The sequence below is a fragment of the Stenella coeruleoalba genome (genome assembly GCF_951394435.1).
Source record: "Stenella coeruleoalba genome assembly, chromosome: 2".
In the NCBI taxonomy this organism is placed as follows: Eukaryota; Metazoa; Chordata; class Mammalia; order Artiodactyla; family Delphinidae; genus Stenella; species Stenella coeruleoalba.
The window spans coordinates 59,768,292-59,788,107 of record NC_137147.1 but is presented as its reverse complement, the minus strand read 5'-3'; the positions used below and the strand labels follow the sequence as shown (position 1 = coordinate 59,788,107).

At 36.5% G+C, this 19,816-nt stretch overlaps 1 protein-coding gene across 4 annotated transcripts in view; it reads right to left on the bottom strand.

The window, feature by feature from the left end:
- LOC307181767 (uncharacterized protein) overlaps positions 1–19,816 on the bottom strand; it is a 624,007-nt gene that overhangs the window by 170,622 nt on the left and 433,569 nt on the right. For all 4 annotated transcript variants that reach the window (XR_013827030.1, XR_013827031.1, XM_079912585.1 and 1 more), the window contains exon 4: positions 561–603. Coding sequence is in view for 2 of the 4 variants with exons in the window: in XM_079912585.1 (XP_079768711.1) it covers positions 561–603 (43 nt within the window). In the remaining 2 variants the exon portion in view is untranslated. The remainder of the gene's footprint in view (positions 1–560; positions 604–19,816) is intronic.

Genomic DNA, 19,816 nt, shown 5'->3' with positions numbered 1-19,816 from the left:
ACACATTTGGCTGGCATTTAATAAAACACAGTGTGGGGCTTCCCTGGTGGCGCAGTGGTTAAGAATCTGCCTGCCAATGCAGGGGACACAGGTTCAAGCCCTGCTCCAGGAAGATCCCACATGCCACGGAGTAACTAAGCCCATGTGCCACAACTACTAAGCCTGCGTTCTAGAGCCCATGAGCCACAACTACTGAGCCTGCATGCCACAACTACTGAAGCCTGCGCCCCTAGAACCCATGCTCCGCAACAAGAGAAGCCACTGCAATGAGAAGCCCATGCACCACAATGAAGAGTAGCCCGTGCTCCCTGCAACTAGAGAAAGCCTGCGTGCAGCAATGAAGACCCAGCGCAGACAAAAATAAATAAATTTAAAAAAAGAAAAAGAAACTAACCTCAAAAAAACCCCACATTGTAGTTATTTTGGCATTGCTTAATTTTTAAAATCATATATAAACGCTATATGTTTCAAAGATATATGTCTATATATATGCTATTTGTATAAAATATACATTTATTTTCATAATATAAATATGAAAAGTAATCCAGAAAGATACTCACAAAATTCTTTATACTGGCTGCTTGTAGAGACAGAAGAATAAACCTAGGAAGCAAGAATAAAGTGGGTTTCAACTCTTTACCAAAAATATATATACACATGGCAAATATGATCAAATGCTAACATCTGTTAATTTTCTATGCTATGTGGTGAGTACACAGGCAAATTTATCCCCTTCTCTAATGGGGATAAATCATCAATGCAAATCATGCATTAAAGTCACAAAATGAACTACAAATACCACTTTAAAATTTCAAAAGTTGAACAAGTGAGAGCAAGGAAGGCCTGGGGATTCATTTAGTATAGGACTAACTCTGAGGTGTGTGGGGTTATTCATCGCTTTCTTAAAATGCGTAGTCAGTAAAAACATTAGAAAATATAGCCAAATGATGGGAGATGCAGGTCTTTGAGGCACAGTCAATTCCACAAGGTGATGCATTTCAACCTATGGAGGAAAATGCCACTATTATTATTATTATTATCATGTTTCCAGGTGCTCCTGTATGTGGCTGGTTCATGTTGTCCAGCCATTCTGAGATCCCAGGACAATGGAAAGCCCTCAGCTTCTCAACTGGTGGGGCCAGGGTTAGGTCTCAGCAGAATGATGCCAGGGTCTGTGGCATCAAACAAAACAACTTCTATGCCTTACATTCCTTATCTATAAAATGGAGATAGTAACATATAGGCATTAAAGCTATTATGAAACCTAATGAAATCATGTATTTAAGCATTTAATGCTTGGCACACAGTAAATTCTAAATAAATTTTGGTTATTACTGAAGAAATACTCACAAACCACAGACTGGGAATAAACATTAGCTACAAACATGTGAAGTTTTTACAATGTAAAAACTTATACTGAATGAGATTCCCCTCCCCTGCCTTATACATGTAGAAAAATCAAGAGAATACATGTACAGAGGATATGGCTAATAAATGTGAAAAATATCCAGACTCACTTACTAGGTAACTAGAACAAAGGCATGCAAATTATAAAAACTTAACACAATACTGTATTTAACCACCCAAATTGACAAAGGTTTTTTGTTTATTTGTTTAAGTCATATTTACTTATGATGTGATGAACCCAGCATTTTTGGTAGAAGGCAGGTGAAAAGTTCTTTCAGCTGGCTTAGGAGACAATTTCATAATACATATCAAAATTAACTTTTAATTTGATAAAGTAATTCCACTTTTAGATATCTGTCTTAAGGAGATATTCAGAGCTATGAATCAAAATATATACACAACCGAGTGTTTCCAATTTTTCACTATTATAAATACTTCCATTTAACAACAGAGTATGATTAAATGAAGTGTGGTTCATACAAATAATGAATTTTCATGCAGACATTTAAAATTGTGCTCTCAAATAGTTTAAATGACATGGCAATATATAATTAAAATACTAAGAGAAACAAAGCAATACAAACACAATACTTAACCAATTTGTTGAATATAGGTATAGAATACAAAAACAATGCATCAAAATGTGATAGTTTATCTGTGTTTTATTATACAGCTAGTTTATATTTGTTTAATAATAAGAAAACAAAGAAAAGATATATATATGTACATATATATAAGGGGGAGTGTTAATTTACGTGTCAACTTCAGTGTTGTTTTGTTTGTTGCTGTTATTTAGTATAGTTTTTAGTGCTTGTTATCATTGGTGGATTTATTTTTGGGTTTGATTGCTCTCTTCTTTCTTTCTCTCTGTTTTCTAAATTACTTTTTATTTTTATATTTTTAATATTTTTTTCTATTTTAATAACTTTATTTTCTCTCTTTCCTCCCTCTCTCCCTCCCTCCCTCCTTCCCTCCTTCCCTCCCTCTCTCTCTCTTTCTCTCTTTCTCTCTCTCTCTCTCTCTTTTCTTCTAAGCCAATCTTGACGCTCTGGCCAAGTGTCAGGCCTGAGCCTCTGATTGGGGAGATGAGCTCTGAGTCTCTAAGGTGGCAGAGCCGACTTCAGGACATTGGGCCACCAGAGACCTCCCAGCCCCACATAATGTCAAATGGCAAAAGCACTCTCAGAGATGTCCATCTCAATGCTAAGACCCAGCTCCACTCAACGACCAACAAGCTACAGTGTTGGACACCCTATGCCAAAAAACTAGCAAGATAGGAACAAAAACAACCCCATTAGCACAGAGGCTGCCAAAATCATACAAAGCTCACAGACACCCCCAAAACACACCACCGGATGTGGTCCTGCCCACCAGAAACAAAATATCCAGCCTCATCCACCAGAACACAGGCACCAGTCTCCTCCATCAGTAAGCATATACAATCCACTGAACCAACTTTACCCACTGGGAGCAGACACCAAAAGCAATGGGAACTACGAACATGCAGCTGGCGAAACTGAGACCCCAAACACAGTAAGTTAAGCAAAATGAGAAGACAGAGAAATACACAGCAGACGAAGGAGCAAGGTAAAAACGCACCAGACCAAACAAATGAAGAGGAAATAGGCAGTCTACCTGAAAAAGAATTCAGAGTAATGATAGTAAATATGATCCAAGATCATGGAAATAGAATGGAGAAAATACAAGAAACGTTTAACAGGGAGCTAGAAGAACGAAAGACCAAACAAACAATGATGAACAACAAAATAAATGAAACTAAAAATTCTCCAGAATGAATCAATAGCAGAAAAACCGAGGCAGAAGAACAGATAAGTGACCTGGAAGATAAAATAGTGCAAATAACTACCACAGAGCAGAATAAAGAAAAAAGAATGAAAAGAATTGAGGACAATCTCAGAGACTACTGGGACAACATAAAACGTACTAACATTCAAATTGCAGAGGTCCCAGAAGAAGAAGAGAAAAAAGAAGGGACTGAGAAAATATTTGAAGAGATTTTAGTTGAAAACTTCCCTAATATCGGTAAGGAAAGAGTCAATCAAGTGCAGGAAGCACAGAGACTCCCATACAGGATAAATCCAAGAAGAAACACACCAAGACATAGTAATCAAACTATCAAAAATTAAATACAAAGAAAAAATATTAAAAGGAGCAAGGGGGGCTTCTCTGGTGGCGCAGTGGTTGGGAGTCCGCCTGCCAATGCAGGGGACGAGGGTTCGTGCCCTGGTCCGGGAGGATCCCACATGCTGCGGAGCGGCTAGGCCCATGAGCCATGGCCTCTGAGCCTGCATGTCCGGAGCCTGTGTTCAACAACGGGAGAGGACACAACAGTGAGAGGCCTGTGTACCGAAAAAAAAGAAAAAAAAAAAAAAGCAACAAGGGAAAAGCAACAATTAACATACAAGGGAATCCCCATAAGGTTAACAGCTGATCTTTCAGCAAAAACTCTGGAAGCCAAAAGGGAGTGATAGGACATATTTAAAACGATGAAAGGGAAAAATCTACAACCAAGATTACTCTACCCAGCAAGGATCTCATTCAGATTTGCAAGGGAAATTAAAACCTTTACAGACAAGCAAAAGCTAAGAGAATTCAGCACCACCAAACCAGCTCTGCAACAAATGCTAAAGGAACTTCTCTAGGCAGGAAACACAAGAGAAGGAAAAGACCTACAATAACAAACCCAAAACAATTAAGAAAACAGTAAAAGGAACATACATATCAAAATTACCTTAAATGTAAATGAATTAAATGCTCCAACCAAAAGACATAGAGTGGCTAAATGGACACAAAAACAAAACCCAATATATGTGTGTACAGGAGACTCACTTCAGACGTAGGGACACATACAGACTGAAAATGAAGGGATGGTAAAAGATATTCCATGCAAATGGAAATCAAAAGAAAGCTGGAGTAGCAATTCTCATATCAGACAAAATATACTTAAAAGATTATTACAAGAGACAAAGAAGGACACTACATAACAATCAAGGGATCAATCCAAGAAGAAGATATAACAATGGTAAATATTTTTCACCCGACATAGGAGCACCTCAATACATAAGGCAAATGCTATAGCCATAAAAGGGAAAATCGACGGTAACACAATCATACTAGGGGACTTTAACACCCCGCTTTCAGCAATGGACAGATCATCCAAAATGAAAATAAATAAGGAAACACAAACTTTAAATGATACATTAAACAAGATGGACTTAATTGGTATTTATAGGACATTCCATGCAAAAACATCAGATTACACTTTCTTCCCAAATGCTCATGGAACATTCTCCAGGATAGATCATATCTTTGATCACAGTTCAAACCTTGGTAAAATTGAAATCATATCAAGTACCTTTTCTGACCACAATGTTATGAGACTTGATATCGATTACAGGAAAAAATCTGTAAAAAATACAAAAACATGGAGGCTAAAAAATACACTACTCAATAACCAACAGATCACTGAAGAAATCAAAGGTGAAATCAAAAAACACCTAGAAACAAATGGCAATGAAAACACTACGACCCAAAACCTATGGAATGCAGCAAAAGCAGTTCTAAGAGGGAAGTTTATAGCAATAAAATCCTACCTCAAGAAACAAGAAACATCTTAAAGAAACAACCTAACCTTACACCGAAAGCAATTAGACAACGAAGAACAAAAAAAACCCAATGTTAGCAGAAGGAAAGAAATCATAAAGATTGGAAGTGAATGAAGAAGAAATGAAGGAAGCGATAGCAAAGAAAAATAAACCTAAAATCTGGTTCTCTGAGAAAATAAACAAAATTGATAAACGATTATCCAGACTCATCAAGAAAAAAAGGGAGAAAACTCAAATCAATAGAATTAGAAATGAAAAAGCAGAAGTAACAACTGACACTGAAGAAATACAAAGGATCATGAGCGATTACTACAAGCAACTATATGCCAATAAAATGGACAACCTGGAAGAAATGGACAAATTCTTAGAAAAGCACAAGCTTCCGAGACTGACCAGGAAGAAATAGAAAATATAAACAGAACGATCACAAGCACTGAAATTCCAACTGTGATTAAAAATCTTCCAACAAGCAAAAGCCCAGGACCAGATGGCTTCACAGGTGAATTCTATCAAACACTTAGAGAAGAGATAACACCTATCCTTCTCAAACTCTTCCAAATTATAGCAGAGGCAGGAACACTCCCAAACTCATTCTACAAGGCCACCATCACCCTAATAACAATACCAGACAAGGATGTCAAAAAGAAAGAAAACTACAGGCCAATATCACTGATGAACATAGATGCAAAAATCCTCAACAAAATACTAGCAAACAGAATCCAACAGCACATTAAAAGGATTATACACAATGATCAAGTGGGGTTTATCCCAGGAATGCAAGGATTCCTCAATATACAAAAATCAATCAATGTGTTCAACCATATTGACAAATTGAAGGAGAAAAACCATATGATCATCTCGATAGATGCAGAAAAAGCTTCCAACAAAATTCAACACCCATTTATGATAAAAACCCTCCAGAAAGTAGGCATAGATCGAACTTACCTCAACATAATAAAGGCCATATACGACAAACTCACAGCCAACATCGTTCTCAATGGTGAAAAACAGAAACCATTTCCACTAAGATCAGGAACAAGACAAGGTTGCCAACTCTCACTACTACTATTCAACACAGTTTTGGAAGTTTTAGCCACAGCAATCAGAGAAGAAAAATAAATAAAAGGAATCCAAATAGGAAAAGAAGAAGTAAAACTGTGACTGTTTGCAGATGATATTATACTATACATAGAGAATCCTAAAGATGCTACCAGATAACTAAGAGAGCTAATCAATGAATTTTGTATTGTAGCAGGATACAAAATGAATGCACAGAAATCTCTTGCATTCTTATACACTAATGATGAAAAATCTGAAAGAGAAATTAAGGAAACAATCCCATTTACCATTGCAACAAAAAGAATAAAATACTTAGGAATAAATCTATCTAAGAAGGCAAAAGACCTGTATGCAAAAAACTATAAGACACTGATGAAAGAAATTAAAGATGAGAGAATCAGATGGAGAGTTATACTATGTTCTTTGATAAGAAGAAACAACATTGTGAAAATGACTATACTACCCAAAACAATCTACAGATTCAATACAATCCCTATCAAACTACCAATGGCATTTTTCACAGAAGTATAAAAAAAAATTTCACAATTTGTATGGAAACACAAAAGACCCCGAATAGCCAAAGCAATACTGAGAAAGAAAAATGGTGGTGGAGGAGTCAGGCTGCCTGACTTCAGACTATACTACAAAGCTTCAGTAATCAAGACAGTATGGTACTGGCACAAAAACAGAAATATAGATCAATGGAACAGGACAGAAACCCCAGAGATAAACCCACGTACATATGGTCACCTTATCTTTGATCAAGCAGGCAAGAGTATACAATTGAAAAAAGACAGCCTCTTCAGTAAGTGGTGCTGGGAATACTGGACAGCTACATGTAAAAGAATTAAATTAGAACACTCCTTAACACCACACATAAAAATAAACTCAAAATGGATTAAAGACCTAAATGTAAGGACAGACACTATAAAACTCTTAGAGGAAAACATAGGCAGAACACTGTATGACATAAATCACAGCAAGATCCTTTTTGACCCACCTCCTAGAGAAATGAAAATAAAAACAAAAATAAACAAATGGGACCTAATGAAACTTAAAAGCTTTTGCACAGCAAAGGAAACCATAAACAAAACGAAAAGATAACCCTCAGAATGGGAGAAAATATTTGCAAATGAAGCAACTGACAAAGGATTAATCTCCAAAATATACAAGCAGCTCATGCAGCTCAATATCAAAAAACAAACAACCCAATCCAAAAATGGGCAGAAGATCTAAATAGACATTTCTCCAAAGAAGATATACAGATTGTGACAGACACATGAAAGGTTGCTCAACAACACTAATCATTAGAGAAATGCAAATCAAAACTACAATGAGGTATCACCTCACACTGGTCAGAATGGCTATCATCAAAAAATCTAGAAACAATAAATGCTGGAGAGGGTGTGGAGAAAAGAGAACCCTCTTGCACTGTTGGTGGTCGTGTAAATTGATACAGCTACTATGGAGAACAGTATGGCGGTTCCTTAAAAAACTAAAAATAGAACTACCATACGACTCAGGAATCCCACTACTGGGCATATACCCTGAGAAAACAATAGTTCAGAAAGATTCATGTACCACAATGTTCATTGCAACTCTATTTACAATAGCCAGGACACGGAAGCAACCTAAGTGTCCATCGACAGATGAATGGATAAAGAAGATGTGGCACATACATACAATGGAATATTACTCAACCATAAAAAGAAACGAAATTGAGTTATTTGTAGTGAGGTGGATGGACCTAGAGACTGTCATACAGAATTAAGTAATTCAGAAAGAGAAAAACAAATACCATAGGCTAACACATATATACAGAATCTAAAAAAAAAAAAAAAAAAAAAAGAGGTTCTGAAGAACCCAGGGGCACAACAGGAATAAGGACGCAGACATAGAGAATGTACTTGAGGATACAGGGAGGGGGAAGTGTAAGCTGGGACAAAGTGAGAGAGTGGCATGGACATATATATACTACCAAATGTAAAACAGATAGCTAGCGGGAAGCAGCCACATAGCCCAGGTAGATCAGCTCGGTGGTTTGTGTCCACCTGAAGGCGTGGGATAGGGAGGGTGAGAGGGAGATGCAAGAGGGAGGAGATATGGGGATGTATGTGTATGTATAGCTGATTCACTTTGTTATAAAGCAGAAACTAACACACCATTGTAAGCAATTACACTCCAATAAAGATGTTTAAAAAAAAAAGAAGCTTTATAAGTCACAGATATTATTTTTTTTGTCACATACACTAAATATACCACAAATGTTCTCAGTTTTTTTTTTCCTGTAATTCCGTTTATATTTTATTATTGTATAAGAAATTTTACTTAGGTATGCTAAGTCAGCATTTTTCCCCATTTTAGTTTCTGGTTTAGTGTCTTTCTAAAAAAGTTCTTCCTCAAACAAGACTATCTAAATATTTACCTATATGGCCTTCTAAAACTTCTATTATTTCCTTTTTATAATAAACTCTTCAATTCATTTGGAATTTATTTTGGTGTAGAATGTGAGATCTAACTTTTTTCTCCTTATTACATAATCTATTTTCATTCCACTAAAATGAGATGCTTGAGGTGATCCAGTATTCGATGCCATTCATTTTTATCAGGAATAGCATTATCAGAATCAGGCAATAGAACAATGACCCCTTCCTTCAGTAAGTCTTATATGGTGGGTCTTAATTTCTGTAGGCCTTGTTTAAATCTATATTGAACTGTTTTAACTTTTTAACCTGGGAGGGCATTGGTCACAAGAGAGAATCTAAGGAGTTCTATTTTATCAGGCCAAATATAAATGACAAAGACTTAATTTTATTTTATGACTTCTTGGGTCAGAACATCCTTGCCTACTGTGGGATATTTTCAGATACTGGGTACCATGATCATGAGGAATTTAGACAAGGTAATATTTCTGATGGTTAGGATAAGGCATACCTGTTTGCCCCCTATTTTATGTTCAGTAACTCCCCTAAAAATATAGGGGGTACCTTGTTTAAATTTAGTAGAATCCCAACGTCTAACTGTAATTCAAACCACAGTATCAATTTAGACCATGAATGTTTGCCAATTGGTACATCTCAGCTGATGTTAAAGTTAAGTTAGAACCTATATTGTAGGTTCTAAACACAATAGCCAGTGTTTTATCTTTTCTTGCATAAATTCTTTCAGTAAATTTTGAACTTCCAAATAGGTCAAATCACAGACCCCTGCTACAGTTCCTATTTCCTTCCACTACATGTAGAGATCATTTTCTTTTATCTTGTTTTGCTTTGGTTTTTGGTTACTGGATACACTATATGGGAGAGGGGAGTCCTCTCTATCCTAATAGTATTCATAAGTTTCCCATCTCCAGAGAGTTCCAAATCAGTAACATTGAGGCTAGGGTCCTCTCCCAGGATGAATGTTGATTTTTTGGGTTTAGGGAACCTTAAGATTAAGTTGGGTTTGAATTAACCGCATGAAGTTGGTAAGTTCCGTACTCAGTTTAACCCACAGTCTTTGTCAGTTTGTATTACAGTTAACCAATAGAGCGATGGTATCCTCTGGTCCACACCGTGGGGTACAATGGGAATTTTTACCCTAAAATCTTAAAGATCAAGATCTTTGTAACAATAGAGGCACAGGCAGCAGCAGCAGAGGCATTGTAAGGCTTTAATGCATCCTAGTGAGCTCTCTGAATTTAGGAATGTGGACTTGGGCATGCAACATGGTGACCGCTCTTCCTCACACAGCAACCAACCTGGGCCCATATATTGCACAGGAGGTCAACGCCTGGTTCAGACATGCAACCAGGGATCACAGTATAAGAGTTGCTCCCCTGAGCCTAGAGGCAGTCATGGCTTATGATGCAAATGAGACACATGGATAGGTCCAGGTCAAAGTCCACAACCCAGGGCCACTTTACGGACGGCCTCAAACCCCATACTCCTGTCCCTAAATGCTTATTATTGAAACTTCTAACTTGATTAGTTTAATCTATGAGATGTTTGGTAGGACTCAGCAAATGCATCAAAGCACAGCACAACTCAAAATCCAACAAAATGTAAGCTTCCTGGCACACAGCAACACAACTCAAAACACATGCTCACCAGTAGGCAGTCGAGGCAATTGGCAAGCCTTAAGCAAGAGAAGACCCCCAGGTCTCACAATGCCAATTGTTTTGTAGTTGCCCTGCAAAGGGTAGGATCAATCCCCCGCCTAAAATTGGTTCCGATAACAAGAGACTGATGATGTCACATGTGCAACAAGACAGCATGAAAAGATTTATTAGGCTCTTGGGGAGAGCAAGGCTGGCCCCAGTGCCAGTCCAAGATGACTTGAGAGAAGAAAGGGTCAATTTTTATTATGTTATATATTCCAGATTATTCTATTTAGGTCACTTATATTTGAAAAACAATTTAAAATTTCCTTTATACCAGGGGGCCCCAACCCCTGTACCAGGGACCGGTACCAGTCCACAGCCTGTGAAGAACCGGGCCACACAACAGGAGGTGAGCAGCGAGCGAGGGAAGCTTCATGTGCCGCTCCCCATCACTCGCATTACTTCATGAACCGTCCCCCCCATTGCTCCCATTACCGCCTGAATCATCCCTGCACCTCCCCACTGTGCCCCTCAGTCCATGGTAAAATTGTCTTCCATGGAACCAATCCCTGGTGCCAAAAATGTTGGGGACCACTGCTTTATAGGACTTTCCTCTTTTCTAAGTTTCTTTTTGTGCTTGTGGGTGAAAGTACCTCAGGTTCAGAATATTGAGTTAATCATAAACTAATTTCATGGTGTATTACAGTTATTGGTCCATTCCTTTAATTTATTGATTTATTTAATCCACTGCATTCATTCATTTCCTTCCCATTTTCTCTCTCTCTCATAGGAAAATAATATGTTTGATGTATATCCTTTATATGTATGAATTATTGTGAGTCTTCTATTGTTATGTGCATGTATTTTGATTTAAATAATAGCATCATTCTGTAGATACCATTCTGAGTATTACTTTTAAACTCAGCCCTATATTTTTAAAGATATGACCATATTTCTGGACATCTATCCATTGCTTCTGAGTGCTGCATAACAGTCTGTAATGTGCATCTACATTATGCTACTTATCCATTCCCCCAGTGATGGACAACTACCTGGTCTCCAGCTTCTCATTACCACAAATAAGACTGTAATAAAGATTCTACTACATGTCCCCTCATGGGCCTGTGTGCGAATGTCCCTGTGATGTGTAACCAGGAAACAGGCTGCTGGAACCCACGGTAAACATCTACTCATTTGACTAAGTATACCCAGATGTTTTTCTAGAATGGCTGTACCAGTCAACGATCACAAAAGAGGGAATATATTCCTTTTTAGTTGAAAAAATATTTTTGATTTTATAAATCAAAATTAATAAACTGATAAATTAAAAAATTATAAAAATTAATAATTTTAATAAAAATAATAAACTGATTAATTAATTAATTAACTGATAAAATTAATAAACTGATAAATTCTTCAAAGTTATAGAAGTAAAATACTAATGAGAAGGGCACATCTTCCTTATTCAATCATTCGTTCATCACGTATTCAATGAGCACTTATCAGTAAGTGTCATGTGTAAGATGCTTGTGCTGAGGTTACAGAGATGTCCAGACAGTTTCTACTCTAAAGGTACTTAGAGTCAAGTGGAGGGTACAGATGTGAAACCTATTGTGACAGCTATTAGCTCATACATTTGTAGAAAATATGTAAGTTGGGACATCAAAAAGGATGTTATCATTTCTGTAAGTCATCAAGGAGAAGGCCAAACTTGAGCTAGGCAGCGAAAGACATGGAGGTAATTTCCATGCACAAAGATGGGCACAAGATAGAGAATGAAATTGCCTGCTGCATTCAGGACTGCAAGAAATTAGATGCAGCTGGAGCACAGGGTAGAAATGAGAGATGAGATTGGAACATTAGGAAACAACAGATAATGGAAGGATAGCCTTGTAGGTGCTAAAGAATTTGAATGTGAGTTGACTTATGCTATAGGAAAAGCTCTCTGATATCACCAGGTACCCAAGGATATGAGTCCTGTAAATAGTTATATACATAAGACTAGGGCTCAGGAAAAAGATCTGGGATTAAAAAAAGAAATTTAGGGCTTCCCTGGTGGCGCAGTCGTTGAGAATCTGCCTGCTAATACAGGTGACACGGGTTTGAGCCCTGGTCTGGGAAGATCCCACATGCCGCGGAGCAACTAGGACCGTGAGCTACAACTACTGAGCCTGCGCGTCTGCAGCCTGTGCTCCACAAGAAGAGAGGCCGCGATAGTGAGAGGCCCGCACGCCACGATGAAGAGTGGCCCCCGCTTGCCACAACTAGAAAAAGCCCTCGCACAGAAATGAAGACCCAACACAGCCAAAAATAAATAAATAAATAAAAAGCCAAGCATTTGAAGCCCTTAAAAAAAAAAAAGAAATTTAGAAGTTGTATATATATACACAGCAGTTGTAGTCAAGAGTTTGAATGAAACTGTACATTATATAAAATGTAATATTTATAAATAGTATATACCGAAGATAAAACGTAGTATAATTTTTATACTCTAAAAAATAATTCTGTAGAGGCAAGAAGACGCCAAAAATAAGGTAAAATTTTCATATTTTAACTTTTATTTGTACCTTAAACTGCCCAATCTATCCTCATCAACTCAATTTGCACCATACTCTTGTATTTGTTCACATGCAGCTTTGAAAGTGTCTTTAAGTCTTATTCAAAAGTTTTACTACACTAATTAGACTGTCATCTCTTGAAGAACTTTACAATAATCATAAATTAAATCTTAAAAGTGTAAATGCATATATAAAGTGGCTCTGATAACCGTATTTCTTTGTTTTACATCCATAAATATCTAGTTGGGAGTAATGAAATAGTATGCTATTAAACAGTGATATTAATAAGGCACTGAGGGGCTTCCCTGGTGGTGCAGTGGTTAAGAATCTGCCTGCCAATGCCGGGGACATGGGCTCGAGCCCTGGTCTAAGAAGATCCCACAGGCCGTGGAGCAACTAAGCCTGTGCATCACAACCACTAAGCCTGCACTCTAGAGCCCACGTGCCACAACTACTGAAGCCCACTCACCTAGAGCCCATGCTCCACAACAAGAGAAGCCACCGCAATGAGAAGCCCACGCACTGCAACGAAGACCCCAAACAGCCAAAAATAGAATAAAATAAATCTATATAAAAAAATAAGGCACTGAGATTCTTAAGAATTTCACCTGATTAAGTCAGATCCATCCAGGATAATCTTCCTTTTGATTAACTCAAAGTCAACTGATTTAGGACCTTAACCAAATCTGAAAAATCTTTTCATCTTTGCCATATTCTATTGGCTAGAAGCAAATCTCAAGTTCTGTGTACACTCAACAAGAGGAAATTATGCAAGAATATAACTCATTGGAGGTCACTTTAGGGTATACCCACCATGCATGTCCTTGTTCAATGAATATTTATTGAGTGCCCATTCTGTTCCGGGTGATCAAGACAGAACAAAGTCCTTGATCTTACACAGATTATGTTTAGTTATGGGAGACAAATAAAGGATAAATAAATAAATAAATATACATATTTATGTAATACTTATATATTTACATTATAGGTGTTTATGTAATATTTATGTTTATATAATATCTATATTAAGATGTAGTAAGTGCTATGAAGGAAGTATAGTAAGACAAGAAAGGATGGGAGTATATATAGAGAAAGTTTGGCCTCATATTCCAATGAAAGATGTTCTGATTTGAGTTCAGACCTAGAGGAAGACTCACTTTTTCCAATCATAATTACACTTAAAGCACGATGAAATTGTGTATCTGCTCCTTTCATTACTATCCCTAGTTGGTAGTTATGACTCCAAACCAAGAAAAAGCCCATTGAAAGCATGTCTTCCACTCTAAAGACAAAGGACTGAGAAATAAAAACTTGTCCCAGTTTCTAGAACTCTGCTTGACTACGCTGATCATCCAAGTCTATTTTGGGGTAGGGATTATCCAAAAATAGGAATTACCCACTTCTCTTTGGGAGTAGAGGCAGAAAAGGGACTTAATTACAAACATGCTGACATTTGGGAAAAGGATTTCTATCCCCAGAAAATAAGGTCTAATCAGAGTATCTTGATACATCTCTTCCTTTGAGAGTATCATGAGAACAAAGAGGAAGTTTGAGATCTCCCTGGAGGAAAAAACTAGAGTAACAACAGAAAAAAATTCAACAGAAAAAAAAATTAAATTACTATAATAGTAGTCATTTATCTTTCAATATTCAGCAGTATTGGTATGGAACTGTAAGACCTAGAAGTTGTAAATAATGTCAGTCTTTATTAGAAGAGTTAATACCAATCAAAATAAGTTAAGGTCCACTACCCTTAGAAGTTACTTAAATATGTGCATGTTTTAAAATGCTGCCTTGATCCAACTGACTGATAAACATTTCATGGACCTTAGAGAGTAATTGATAAAGTTATGGAACTTTAAATTTGTAATCTCACTTTGGTTCAATCCACTTTATTGAAATGAAAGAATATTAAGTAAAAGCACATTGCTGAGGAATAAAACACTTCAGCACAGATTTTTAAAATATTTTCACTTTTATCTGCAATGAATTAAGCATTAAAAATATTTCATAAAGTTTATGAGCAGAATTATACAACTTGGTAATGAAATGCAAATGTCTCTGTTCATTAAGGCTCAACTATTTCATCAACTTGCATACATAGTTCAGAGGGGACTGATAATTATATTTCAATGTGAAAAAATGTTTATTAATTATCAGTATGAGGCAGCTAGGTGTATCCAATTATACCCATATAATGCAGTTTCACAAAGTGATTTGATTTTTATTTATTACTTCACAGCCTTGATTTTACTGGATTTGATAGAGTTTGGCATATTCACAAAGTGAATTACAAGTTATAAAAACACTTAAATAAACATCCAGAGTCCTTAAAATTAGGAGTCTGATTTTATTGGTATTGTGTATATGTGTGCAACACAACCGTCTTTAAGATTATATAGAGAAGTATCACTGAATTTTTAAGGTTGTGGGTGTGCATACCATATTTGTTCATTTATTAAATACTTTTGTAAATTTAAACTCTAAATTTTAACCATTTAGAGTTTTGATCTTAATATTAGAAGTTTTGTTTTATAAATTAGTTATGCCAGATTCCTTTTTCAACTTCATTATAACAATTCCATAAAATAAAGTATGTACTAAAAGGAAAAATTGTGGTATCAAGATGGATCTTCAAATACGTGGGATTTCCCCTATAATACAATAATGATATTGCTTATAGGAATTTGTAACTTGATGTGCTAGTCAACCACATTCATAGTCATAGTTGTCAGACACCAGCCAATTATTCAAGGAGATGCTTTGGGAAATATCCTGGGATTGCATCTTATTCTTTAACAACCATACCTAACCAGTTTTTACTAACTTGCTCCTAAAGTTACAGAGATTTTCCTCTTTCCTTCAACCCCCAAATCAACTCTCCTACGTACACGCAAACAAAACTGGGCAGATGGCTTCACCACCATGGATAGATCTGCCCTTCTTCAGAGTAACTTCTTATCTGAATTTATCTTGCCTTTCTTTCTGATTTTTACCCTTTTGTTTTTTAGAGGTACACATCCTTCTGATCTAGCTTATTTAGTCCCATATATTCTCCATCTTTTATTCACATCTTCAGTCTTTTACACTCGTTTAATTGCCCTTTTTCTCAAACATACATAACACTTCCCATTAAAAAAATCAGAAATAAAACCCTCACTTTATTCTACTATTCCCTTCACTACATGTTACTTTTGTGTTTTCCTTTACAACCACCGTCCTTGAGTTTTTAAATAAACTGCTCCATTTCCTTACCTCCTCTTTTCTGCTTAAAAACCTGAAATTTAATTTTCAATCTAATGCTCCACTGACGCTACCATTTGGAGGTCATCTCTTACCTCCCAGGTAAATTTAAACCCATTTCTCCGTCCTCATCTTAACCTTGCTTCTTTCTCTGATCCGACCAATCGGTCCCTTCTCTTCTACCCTCTCTTGGTTTCCATGATATTTTATTCTTCTGGTTCTTCTCCTACTTCTCTGATCATGATTTCTTTGTCTTCTCACTGGTTTTACTTCCTCTTTCAATCCCCTTTAAACAGTTATTAAAGTATAACAAAAATAAACAAAAGACAAAAAGCATAATTGTGCAGCTTCATATATTTTCACAAATTATACACTCCAGTGAAACTAGCACCTAGATCAAGAAACAAGGTATTGACACCATCTCAGAGGCCAGTCACTACTCCATCCCCAGCTATCCTAACAGTCAGTCCTTAACTTCCATTCTTCTCCTTCAACAAGTAACTTTTGCAAATTCATTCACCATGTCCATATTGATAAATCCCACATTGCTATTTCAAGGACTGATGTATTGTTTGAAATATTTTGCTCCTTCCTCTCCTAACCCCTCTTATTCAAGCAGATATGAAAATGTGATAGTATTTTTTCAACATCTCAAATTGCTTCTTTCTTTTCATTTCCATGTCACCACTGTGGTTTAGACCAAAAGTCAGTAAACTACAGCCTGCAGGCCAAATACAGCCCTCTGCCATTTAGTTTTTTTCTAAATAAAGTTTTGTTGGAATGCAGCCATGCTCATTCATTTACATATTGTGTCGAAGAGCTGCCACAGAGACCATATGGTCTAAAAAGTCTCAAATGTTTACTATTTTATCCTTTACAGAAAAAAATGACCAATCCCTGGTTTAGGTCTTCACTATTTTACACTAAATTGCTGCAGTAACTTCCTACTTGGTCACAGTAATTCTAGTTCCTCTCTCCTGCACCTTTGGGTAATGGCCTTGCTATGCCTCCTCAAACACATTTCATTTTCCTCATGAATTCCTTTGCTCAGTATAAAATCAAACTCCTTTCCCTGGAAGTCAAAGTCTCTGTTACAACAAAAAGTAAGAAGTACAGACGTTAAAGAAGGGAGCAGTGGTGTACAACCTTTAAGCCACACACCACAACTTCCTTCCTCAATGCCTATACTTCGAATCCCCTATACTTTAATCCCCTTCACACATGCCTCACTCGTAGCTATAGTTTGCTGTAACTGAGATGCTCCCCTCCTCATTCCCTATAAGCATTTCCCTCTTCCATCTCATAAATGCCTTCATGGATTATACATCTTTCACAGCTGCCTCAAGTTCTACCTCCACCTCCTCCAACTCCAAAGCCATAATCTTCCGCTTTTCTGTATCCCATTACCCTTGTAGGTTTTAACACAGAAGCTGCCTCTTGATTCTCTATTATCTTAAACTATTTAATCATTGACTTGAAGCTCCCCCATAGCAGAGCACATTACTTCTGCTTTCTAGAACACACTGGGCACACAGCAAAAACTTAACAAATACAGGTAGCTTTGATTTCTAGGCTTCATAAGTAAATTACTATCAGCAACCAGAATCCTTGTTCATAAAACAATGATAGAGTCTCTGTTACCATGGCAGACTCACGAAACTACATTTTTGATTATGCCCCCAAAGCCTTAGCATGGACTAGAATCTAGAAATTCGGGGGACTGAGCACAACTGATGAAGAAGAATATTCTACAGAAGTTTGTAGCTCAAAAAGCCTTCACTTTCATACCTTAAATCACCTCTAATTTGTCATTCTAGGTACAGTAACTTAGAAATGGCATATTTCACATTCAGTAAGTTTTCATCTTTGCCAGAATGTTCATTTTCTTAATACTTATTCAATATGTCTCAAAAATCATATTGAGTTTTTTTAATCATTTTTTTTTCTGGTCTCCAAATCTAAAAACAAAGACTTTATTGCAAACAACCACAAAAGTAATTTAGAACTTGAATTCAAATGAAATATAAAACCTTAAGGCAATACATATACACACACTTGGAAATATTCATCAAAAAAAGAAAAAAGAACAGGTAAGAGTTAAGAGTCTGGAAACTTAAAAATATCCAAGGATGAAAACTGCCATAAGCATTGTCTTGTTTGAAAAGGCCACTGTGAATAACTTTACAAGTTTCTGCATCTCAATTGCAAGAAAAGATCTTACTTGCAATGAGTCTAAATGCTTAGTTTGAAGTTCTCAGGACTCCAAATTGCATGGTTACCCTTCAGAGAGAAAGCAAACTCCCCATGCCAGTCTAAGAATAATGTAGTCAAGGCAGAAGGAATAGCAGACCACAAGGATGCATCAGTCTAGGCTATTTGCCTACAATTGTGCTATCCAAGAAAATATTCTGAAAGATTCATTGTGACCTAAAGATATTGGCTGCAGTCCAGTAACAGTACCAACTATAAGTCCAAATAATAGTAATAATCATAATAATAGCGATAATAGTAGTAGCAGTAACTGGTGACCCAAGAGAGTGGGCACAGAGCATTCAGCATCTATATGAGAGATCTTTCTACTCTTTGCTTCTCGCAGCAAAATTAACACATATAAACAAAAAAAGTCATTAAAAAATCCTAAATTACAAATAACAAATACCATATATTAACGCATATATGTGGAATCTGAACCAGTTTTCAAGGCAGAAATAGAGACACAGATGTAGAGAACAAATGTATGGACACCAAGGGGGGAAAGCAGGGGGTGGGGGAGGGGTGGAAAAACAAAAAAAACAAATAACATTTACTTTCTAAGCCTGTTTCTTCTTTCCTGCCATTTCATGTTTTCTTTTGGAGTTTTATGGAATAGGAAACTATAAACCATAAAGAAAAACTCACAAGTGTTTAGGGTATAGTGATTAGGATGAAGCAAAAGTTTATGGCAATTTAAATGGCCTCTAGGACGGACTAGTTTACTGTGATTTCTTTTTGTTGATGGCAAAGTACTGCAATTTGTTTTCTGCTCCATGATTACTTCAGAGCCTAATCTCTCTCTTGCACTCTCAAGGCTCAGGAGTGACCCGTTTTCAAGGGCTTTGGGGCCTCTGTTCACTGACTGTGTAGAGGAAACATGACACCAAGATGATGCCCCAGAGCAAATGTAAATTTTACCTGGGTTCTGCTCTAAAAGACTTCTTGTCACTTAGCAGCACTATGAATTTTAATATGATTCTCATTGAAACTCAGTGGCTTACTTTTAATCTTCAATCTTTGGAGGGTATTGATCATATTCATCAGGTCATAGAGGTGCCCTTGCTGCAGGCATCAAGGCTTTTATAGAGTAGCATATTCAGTTTCTGCTTAAATTCGGTTATTTCATTCTTCTCTCTCTGAAAATTACTTCCTGATTTCAATTTTCAGCTTTTTTTGGTTTCATCTTAATTGTTACTAGCCTGAAATTAACTTCAAAAATATTGTCACCTATAATACCTGATCAACGTAAACATTTATATAACCAGTATGTAACCAAATATTCCATTCAGAAGCATTCATTCAAATCACATATATTAAGTAGTTACTGCATACACAGACAATGAGCTCAGAACTGGGAACATCATGATAAATAAAACCAAATAAAACATTTTTCTTTATGTAGTTCAAGGCTTAGTGGAGAGATATAAACCCTAATCAAATAATCATAAAACAAATGTGAAATTTCTACTACATCAAGTATTATGTAAAAGAGGCATATCATTCTGTGAGAACCCATCATAATATTTTTTGAAAGATTAGATCATTCTTCCCTGAGGAATTGATGTTGGAACTTAAATCTGAAGGATGAT